This window comes from Varroa destructor, unplaced genomic scaffold, assembly GCF_002443255.2.
Source record: "Varroa destructor unplaced genomic scaffold, Vdes_3.0 BEIS01000004.1, whole genome shotgun sequence".
NCBI lineage: Eukaryota > Metazoa > Arthropoda > Arachnida > Mesostigmata > Varroidae > Varroa > Varroa destructor.
In genome coordinates, this window is record NW_019211457.1 from 1034441 (window position 1) to 1043722 (window position 9282).

The 9282-nt window shown below is 41.4% G+C and overlaps 2 protein-coding genes across 5 annotated transcripts; one reads left to right on the plus strand and one right to left on the minus strand.

The window, feature by feature from the left end:
- Positions 1–57: 57 nt before the first annotated feature.
- On the plus strand, positions 58–3456 carry SmB (small ribonucleoprotein particle protein SmB). 2 transcript variants are annotated; one of them, XM_022801741.2, is made up of 2 exons: positions 58–198; positions 2534–3456. In XM_022801741.2, exon 2 carries the CDS (start codon positions 2549–2551, stop codon positions 3122–3124), a length of 576 nt encoding a protein of 191 aa, XP_022657476.1. In that variant the 5' UTR covers positions 58–198; positions 2534–2548; the 3' UTR covers positions 3125–3456. The 2 variants fall into 2 exon arrangements, with proteins under 2 accessions (XP_022657476.1, XP_022657475.1); XM_022801740.2 differs by lacking the exon at positions 58–198 and adding an exon at positions 1273–1465.
- Positions 3457–4322: 866 nt separating this feature from the next.
- Positions 4323–8957, minus strand: LOC111248793 (uncharacterized). Of its 3 annotated transcripts, none has more exons than XM_022801738.2 (7): positions 8678–8957; positions 8148–8321; positions 7555–7781; positions 6882–7094; positions 6421–6633; positions 5712–5878; positions 4323–5514 (listed from the first exon to the last, which is right to left on the minus strand). In XM_022801738.2, exons 1-7 carry the CDS (start codon positions 8679–8681, stop codon positions 4758–4760), a joined length of 1755 nt encoding a protein of 584 aa, XP_022657473.1. In that variant the 5' UTR covers positions 8682–8957; the 3' UTR covers positions 4323–4757. The 3 variants fall into 3 exon arrangements, with proteins under 3 accessions (XP_022657473.1, XP_022657474.1, XP_022657472.1); XM_022801739.2 differs by having other exon boundaries at positions 5823–5878; positions 8148–8324; XM_022801737.2 differs by having other exon boundaries at positions 8148–8324.
- Positions 8958–9282: the final 325 nt, after the last annotated feature.

The window sequence follows — 9282 nt, forward strand, 5'->3', positions numbered from 1 at the left end:
AGGACGCTCCTTGAGCGCATGGCCCAAACTGGTTGGACATGGTCGTGCTCGATCCTCTTGGCGTGTAAGTCCATCTTTGTCGCGGAGTGTAAACCTGTCTTGGCGTTAACTGATTTTCATATGGATTACTGAAGTTCGGTTGCGGTTGGCGTGGACTCCAGGGACCGCCCTCCCTACATCCACTTCGATTTCCTCTCGGTGAGTGGCTTTCTTGATTGGTAAAGTTATCAGTTTCTCGATTCCCACCGCGCCGTCGGCCGTAAAAATGCCTGGGGGTGTTTTGGCTTCCGCTGACACCCAACTGACCTCCTCTCGGTGTAAAATTACCTCTTGGTGTATAACTTCCTCTAGAAGAAAGGTGTTCGCTTGGCGAAAAATTGCCTCGGGGAGCATTTCTACCTCCTTTTTGTTGCTGTACGAACGGATTCCGACCTCGACTGTGTCGCAGTGTGTGCGGGTTAAATGACGGTATATTGTCCGTATCGAGAGTCGCGTCTATCGCAAACTGCATTCCTTGGGATACCGTTGGAAAATTTGACATATTTAACGATTAGCATCAACGACAGTCGTAAGAGAAATTTTAAGATTTGGAACAAGATATTGTAGAGAAATTTAATGTTGTGGCTAAAATTATGCAGCACTGTGTAGTCACAGGGTATTACTGCGCTGAAGTTGCAGTTCACCGCTTTTCACGCATACTTTCCGACTCGTTAATTTTCACTTGTTTGATAAATGGCAAATGCATTCGTTGGCGTCGACGTACTCGTTTGGGTGATTTTTGAAAATTCACCATAAAAAATTATTAGTAATCGAATTAATCGACCAGTAGTCGAATTCAAATCACCGTTCCTCCTTCACATTTCGCTATTACACTGTATTATTCAGTAGGAACTTATGTTGTAAATACCAGCTGAAAACTACCACCTAACTTCCGCTTTAACGAAAGCCAATGTTTTAGATAAGCGCCAATAACCCAAAGCCGACAAGGATAACACATATTAAACACAAACAACAACCTAACGTACGGAACACTCTTCCGCGCAAATTCGAACAGTTCCTCTGACTAGTGTCTGAACTTTTTGCCATAAATTATATCAAGTGGTATATTAAAATAGATAGACTTAGTGTGAAAACAGCTTTTATAGCATTGTTATTTTTCCGCACTACATTTAATAATAATAGCCCATTTTAGACGTTGAGATTTAGCCATCGCTAAAAGCCTCCCAGTGATGCAATGTTGATATCGAGTGGTGGCGGACCAAGCGCTGGCGCGTGCCGAAACATTTTCATGTGCCGACAGTTGTCGTCGACTCAAGTCGGAATAGTGCGGTGCGATTTTTTGTGGTAGTTTGACGCTACTTGCCAAGTAAAATACTATAGAACTTTTGCTAAGTCTGACGTGTGCGACTAGATCGCCCAAAAGTGAGCGAAGATGACGATCTCAAAGAACAATAAAATGTTGCAGGTAGGTTTTTGTTTGTGTGAGACAAGGCTGGCTAGGTTGACCGAGTGCAGGGCACGTTATTGGCATGGGGACCGAAGACCGTCAGCGCGACCATATACAAACTTAAACTGGCGGTGTCACTGCAACACCCGCCGAACATTAAAACGCCTTACCCTTGAGTACACTTCTTAGAAGTTGGTCGAGTTTCTTTCATGGACAGGGTTACCTCAATGTTTGATGTGATGATATTTGACAACAAAGATTGTGTCTAATATATCGGGGTTTTACCATACGCGTGGGTTTTAGTGTTATAAGGGTTGTGACTAAAAATGTTTGTTACTCGCAATTACGTTCTTCCACGGTGACTTTACCAACTATACGGCAGCGTAGATATTTACTTAACCAAATAATTATCTCTATTTACTTAATTTTATTGGTAAAAACCTAACATGTAAGTTATAATCGTTTGGCGGTTCATCACGTAAGCGCCGTTTTTGTATAATGGTATCCTGCTATCCGGTATAATGGTATCACTACTTAGCGGACTTATTTGGTGAATTAGATACAATTATTTACAATGTCCTGTTTCATTTTGCTTGTTCCTGTTTCGATGTAGAATGGGTTGTACTCTACGCTTAAATTTGAACATCTGTTTATTAGATGCACCTCCTTCCACTAAATCCTAGTAGTGAAAGCCACTATATAAAGTTACCATGCGAGGGAGGCGAGGATCTTCAGAGCTACATATTATTAGAGGGAAATCATGATGATGTATTATAAGACCCCGCCTAAACGAACAGGAAGTAATAATAAATGCGTTGCTTCTTCTAGGGTCGCATCATAAGATTATAAATTGCGGTTATGTTAGGTGCATGCATTACCCCAACATCAACCAGATAAGGCATTGTTGTCGTATAACTTAAAGTAACGTTAGCTAACGAATATTGCACAACTTCTTAAAGTTTGAAATAACCCAGTGCCAAAAATGCACCGTATTTTACATGCGATTTGCGGACAATCTTTTTGGATGTCTACTTTTTAAATGCGTTGGCAAAATGTTCACAAGTTTTTGTTTTTCACTTATTTTAGCATATCAATTATCGAATGCGGGTCACGCTGCAGGACTCCCGCTGCTTCATCGGTACGTTCAAGGCGTTCGACAAGCACATGAACCTCATTCTAACCGAGTGTGAAGAGTTTCGCAAGATTAAAGCGAAACAAGGTGGACAGGAACGCGAAGAAAAACGGGTTTTGGGTTTGGTGTTAATGCGAGGCCAGAACATCGTTTCGATGACAGTCGAAGGGCCGCCACCTCCCGAGGAAACCGGTTTGCCTCGGGTTCCTGGAGCAGGTTCGCAGGGTATGGGCCGAGCTGCCGGACGAGGTATGCCCACTGGACCACTAGGTGGGGCTGCGCCCGCAGGTTTACAAGGCCCTGTGAGAGGCGTCGGTGGCCCGTCCGGACCGCAAATGGCTCCGCAGGCGAGAGGGGCATCCATTTCGGCGCCACCTATGCGAATGCCAGGTGGACCACCTGCGCCAATGGCGCCACCAGGTATGCCAGCCGGATTGCGAGGACCAATGCCACCCGGCATGATGGGCATGCGGGGACCTCCACCTGGTATGCGAGGCCCACCTCCAGGCATGATGCGCGGACCACCTCCGCCTCACATGCGTTAATGAGCATTACCGCGAACAAAGCAAAGACGTTAGGGCAAAGGAGAATGCCACATCTGAAGGAGAACAGGTTCGTTGTGGGGTTGATCTACTTATCATCGACATAATGAATTACGGCAGATCACCAGGACATACCACAAACGCAAGGAACCTGAACTACTATTGGCATCACCTTCATTTTGGTGAAAACCCGGGATCCTAATGGACTTCGTTTCTACATATTTGGACTCGAGGGGAAACTGCATACAATCTCTGGGAAGGGATTTGTCATACTGTAAATAAACATGCGTCCTGTGTAACATTAAAATTCAAATGTATTTTGGATTTTCCTATAATTAGTAATTATTTGTTGGTAGTATATCTGTAAGTACCTTAACATCAAACAGATAGTTAACATGCTACTATAGTGTGTAAAAGCCGCGAAATACGACTTCTTATAGCAGAAGGTTGCTCGAGGCCCTGCAGGATTTTGCGAGCTTGAATGCTAGGTTGATACCTTTTTTCATATAAGATATATATATATCTTATATGAAAAAATATATCTTACCTTATATAAGTTTTTCACCGGTTTTGCTAGAATCTGCTTTGAAGATTCCATGCAGATAGATGCTACGCCACAATGCGTACCTTTGAAGTTAATCAATATTTATTGTTGAAAACAGAAGCTTACACAGATGAGTCGTACATAAGCTATACTAATTATTTGATCGAAATAAACCTAGCCGTTTTTTTGTTTGTGTGAGGTGATTGGATTAAATCAATTATACAACTATTAAAAAATATACAAGTCGTAGATGCACATCTTTTGTGGAGCCAAACTAGAGCTGTTAAGCATATCAATTGAAGAACATTAAATCAGATCATATAAGCTAACGTAAATAAAATGCCACCGTGCCGAAATTATAGTGAATCAACACTTACATTTATTCAATATTAAGGCCCTCTTGGGTAGGCTGCTGTACCGATCATGCATTAAGTAGGTCAAGGCTCTTTTCGATTCGTTTTAGCGTAATTAAAGCGTTGCATTTATTACTAAGCATGCACAAGTCATATATAGGTTTAGAATCAAGACATACCACTCACGCGACGCATGACTAGCTATATTATTTGATGGTGCTGCTGCTGTAAATAAGCGCGCGAAAACTTTTAAGAGATGCCCGAAACTCCGATGAAATGATCAACAAAGGAAATACAAACTATATTTAAAACGATCTCACAGAGACATTTCAATATTTATTTAATTACAGACGACTTTATGGGTATACACTATGTACAAATACAGATGCCCGTTGAGTAGAGCACAATCCATTTACGTATGTACAGTTATAACCGTTATAGGCATGAGCTGTCCTTTAAGTCGAAAAGAGTTACCTGTTCTTTTCTGTTCTTCCGTCGTTCTGCCAAGAATTAACAGAGAATGGAGTATGTAAGAATAAGCCTAAACTTTAGGTCCATCAAAAAAGTTGAAAAAGTAGTATCTCACAAATATACATTCATCACTTTAATGACCAGACACGACCTTCCAACAACCAAGCCAGACGATATCCATCTAGTGCCAGATTCTATAGCCATGTCTGGCAAATTTCAGGAGCCAAATGTTAGATAATTTCAAGATGACTTCAAGACAGCTTCGTATCTAACTAGTCGCGCCAGATGATTTGGGCGTCGTAAACTTGAAGGTCGGCGCGCTGTCTTCGGCACCGCTACCAGAAGCAATCGCAGTTACATTCGAGTGCCCGTTACCCCCTTCAGCATCTCGTGCAGCGGCAATAAGTTTAATGATCATTTTGCTCTCTTCCCTACGCTGAGCATAACCAAAGCCCTTCTGCGCGAAAATCAGTGCATCGTCCAGCTTTCCTTCTTCAAGATAGGCCCTTGCTAGATAAAGGAAGGCATCGCCTTGCTCTTCGACGTCGGTTAGCTTCCGCTCATCGCATTCTTCGAGGAATTTCCGGAAACACTCGAGCGCTAGCTCTTTTTCACCCAGCTCTTCGTGAAGCCTGGCCAAATTATGTAACACCATTCCCTCGATATCACCCGTTTGGTAGGCCTTGTAAAAGCACTTCTTTGCGTCGTCCATTTCGCCGAGTTTTTGGTAACAGTCTGCCATAGCTACAAGGATGCGCGAATCGGATGGTCGAAGAGAGTGCGCCTTTTGGTGGTAACGGAGAGCAAAATACGGCATTTTGAGGACTTCAAACAGCTGGCCAAGGCCGTACCAGGCATGGTAGTCACGTTCGTTAATGTTGGTCGCCTGACGGTATGCTTCAATTGCTGAGGTTGTATCCTTAATTTCAAGGCATTCGTGACCCATTAGCGTCCAGCCCTGCGAGTATTCAGGGTCTAATTTCAACGCCCGCCTGTAGTATTCTACAGCCTTCTCGTGTTGGCCCCTACAAGCGGCAGAAACGGTATGAAGAAGCGAACATACACGATAAAGTTGATAAGTACTTTACGGGTGAATTATTTGAACCTAGCCGTCAATGAGGATTATATAAGATATTTTGCCTTTAAAATATCCGCGAAATATTTTTGGTAGATAAAATAAATCCAACAACTGACTAACAAATCTTGCGCGATAATAAAATACCTTAACGACAGAAAATTCGCGATAATTGCACAAGTTTCTTTGCAGTATTTGTTGACATCTGCGCAAAAATGAGCCAGGTAGGTCAGTTCTGTTTCGTGATGTACAACGTACAGTAAGTTTGAGTAGACATCAAGCTGTTGTAAGCGGTATGGATCCAACGAGCGAACCTGGCAGCATAGTATCGGGACAGAGAAGATAAATGCATTAGTTCAAAGGTCGGCGTTGGACCGAGTTCTGGATAATTTCAAGTAATTCTTGGGATGATAATATGCGTTTTTGTATAATCCCACAGAATAAAGCAGTATACTTTGTTTTTTTTTTATAGTGTTTAACCATAGAAGACATCGCTGCCGAAAAATTTTAATCTCCGCAGGGAAAAAACTTGAAAGAATATTTGACATTATTGCTCCCTACAAAGTACGCCGGAAAAAATACAATCATCTTCTTAGGCTTAAAACGATCACATGTATGAATTAAAGTATGTACAGTAGTTGCCTTCTGATAGTAGAAAAACTGATTGGCTGTCTGTTTGCCGGGAAGTACACAAGCCATCGTTTTCGTCAATGATTACGCACGAAGCCCTCTGGCTCTCAGCATTGCCTCGTCCTGTTTAATTGATCCAAAAAAAACGAACAGGCCTTCATCCATTACGCTAATTGACAACCAGCTATGCCATTTCTAATAAGATATTTTAAAATCTAACAAGCACCTGTCTGAAGAGTTGAATGGCTGAACACACTTGGCGCTGACTTTGTAACTTAATGGCCATCTGAGTGAGAATGTAGGGCGAATCCTTGAAGATGTCCAACATTTCTTTATACACATCGGTTACATCCTCGTCCTGAGCGAGTGGTAGCACCGCACATCTGACATCAGCTAAAAACAAGCGTTTCAACCAATGCCGGCACAGCAATGCACTGATCTATAGTAAAAGAAACGGTCGCGTGGAATACAAGTGATTGATACGACATACGTATGCACATGAAAATAATGGATTGTTACAAAACAGAAGATGTATGGGCTGGTTCCCATCTAATAGCAGTTTACTAACTATTGCTTTAGAGGAAATAAGATTCATTGGTTCATCCTAAGGATAACAACTAGATACACGTTATGGCAGCTGGTATTGTTTCTCTAGATGTGACTGTGTCAAATAGCTTTCCGACTTACATCGGCCAACGTTTCTTTGCAGTCGACAAACTTGTGCAACATCGTCCAGGCGAGCCAGTTGCACGGCACCTGATTGATGCTTGTTAGAAGGACCTCACGAGCATCTGCCTTTCTGCGTAAATGCACAAGAACTTTAGCGCGGATGTAATTCAAAAAGCCATCTTCCTGGTGACCAGGATACGCCTCCAAGTCCTCGAGAATTTTGTTGAACGTCTGCAAAAAGTTTACAAGCAATTACAATCGGCCATAAAAAACATTTAATTCATTCACCTATGTTACCCTGATATATGACGTTCATGGAATCTATACTGAAAAAATAGGGCTGAACGCGCGCACCTGGCGGGTTTCGCAATAGTGCCCAGAAGTGCTCCAAAGCTTAAAGCTGTGAATCATCCCAGATGAGTGACGGGCCAGGAAAAAAATTCGTCTGTTTTCGTTATATCTTTGACATATATTTATTCCTATTTCTCTAATAGAAGCACGGAACTAAAGTGAATTCTACTATGGCTAGCCTCATGTTTTTTAACCTTGAAACCACATTCCATGTGCTCTCGTATTTAGTAACTTGCTTCACCCAGCGTGTCAGAGTGCAGTATGCGTGGCATACTTGAAACAAATACTATCGGCTTATAGCGACGCCACGGTTATTAATTGCCTTCACAATAATTAATACCTTTCTTGTTTCATATCCGCCTGAGAACGGAAGGTTGTTGGCGCTCTGCAGTCCTCTTGCATCTAATTCAGCTCTTTGCAGACGTGCCCAAAAGTGGATAAATGCAATAAGCTGTGTATCGAGCGATCTTGAATGAAATTCTGCCCTCTTCCACTCATCAAGGGCTAACAGTGATTGCAAAAGCTTTACAAGCTCGACTTGCTGAGTTGGAGGCCGCCACTGCAGTTCTGTAATGTTAATGTAGTATACAGGAAATTCCAAAATCAAACATGAAGAGCCTGTATACAAATGCTTTCGCCATTAAAAGCGTATTAAGTCTCATATGGATACTCTCGTTGATTCTAATCACTTTGAGCACGACGGTTCAGCGAAATTGTTTAATTCCTAAATACGGATATAGTGACGCGAAGCATAGACGCGATAAGTCAACTGCGCCGTGTTTCAGAGAACCTATCGTATAATTCGACTTTCCCCAACCCTCTGCTATGAGAACTAACTGAAAATACACACAAGACCGTATACAAGCTATACGGATAAAACGCATGAAGAAAGAATGACAGTTAGACATAAGTTGTATTCTTGTATATTCATACCAGCGGGATCAAGCTTGTAGTTGAGACAGTGCAGCATCTCAGCAAAAAACACTTGGTTATCTATCAGTCCCCGCATTTGGTTTTCTTTGATTGCTATATAAAGCTCCTTCGCAATTTCCTTAGGAATGAGGTCGCTGACTGGCTCGACGTTGAAAGCGACTATTTCTGGGCTATCTTCTGGAAACATATAATGAGTAAATGACCCAAGTAGTTAAGATCGACTCATAAAGTAACGTGTTTAAGGCAATATACGTAACTAATGTCTCAGGTAGTTTATCAGATTGTTTTTCATATTGATTACACGGATCTTTTAATACGGAAACATTTTAAATCATACATATATTCAACAATGATGAAATAAAACAGAATCGAAAAAGCTTCCAGTGATTCTTTTTAGAGGATCAACTGCACCACCAATACATGTATGATGATTAGAAAGCAATAAGTAATTTCTATCTCTGTTTATAACCCTGTGTTAACCAATAGACAGATATGTCCAAATAATGCTACACAAATATGGCATCTCTTACCCATGGCTGTAACGTTGCAAGCTGGGCTGAGTTCCAGTAAAATCTTAATACAACAAGGAGACAACCGCAAGGAATCACAAGGCTCGCTTCCTCTTGTCGACAAAAAAAACTTAACTAATAGTTTGTTTCATTTACAAATAAACCCATAAACCTGGCGCATAACTGAAAACTAATGGATACCACCGTCTATACTTGTAAACCATTTTGACGCTGGTTGAAATTTGCCAATCTAGCAAAGAACGTCTCACGCATAAAAAACTTTCGAAGGCTTTGTTTACAAGTAAATCGTCTGCTAGAAACAGCATATCGTGCGCGATTATTTCCGAAAGCCCGCGTTAATCGCCTTAGAGAAAACTTCGCGTACTGAATTTCTACCACGAAGGATAAAAATATCTAAATAGCTACTCGTTTCACACTGAACTAAAAACGCTCTTTTTTATTCGCACAGGTTGCTAAAAAGTGGGCGTTTGTTTTTTAAAGTTTTCACCGATGTATAAACGAATTCAAACCAATTTAGCAGGTAAAAATTGTGAGAACTAACTTAAAAAGACTATATGTACACTCAATTTATATTTTATATGTTTTAATTTGCAAACCATAAATAC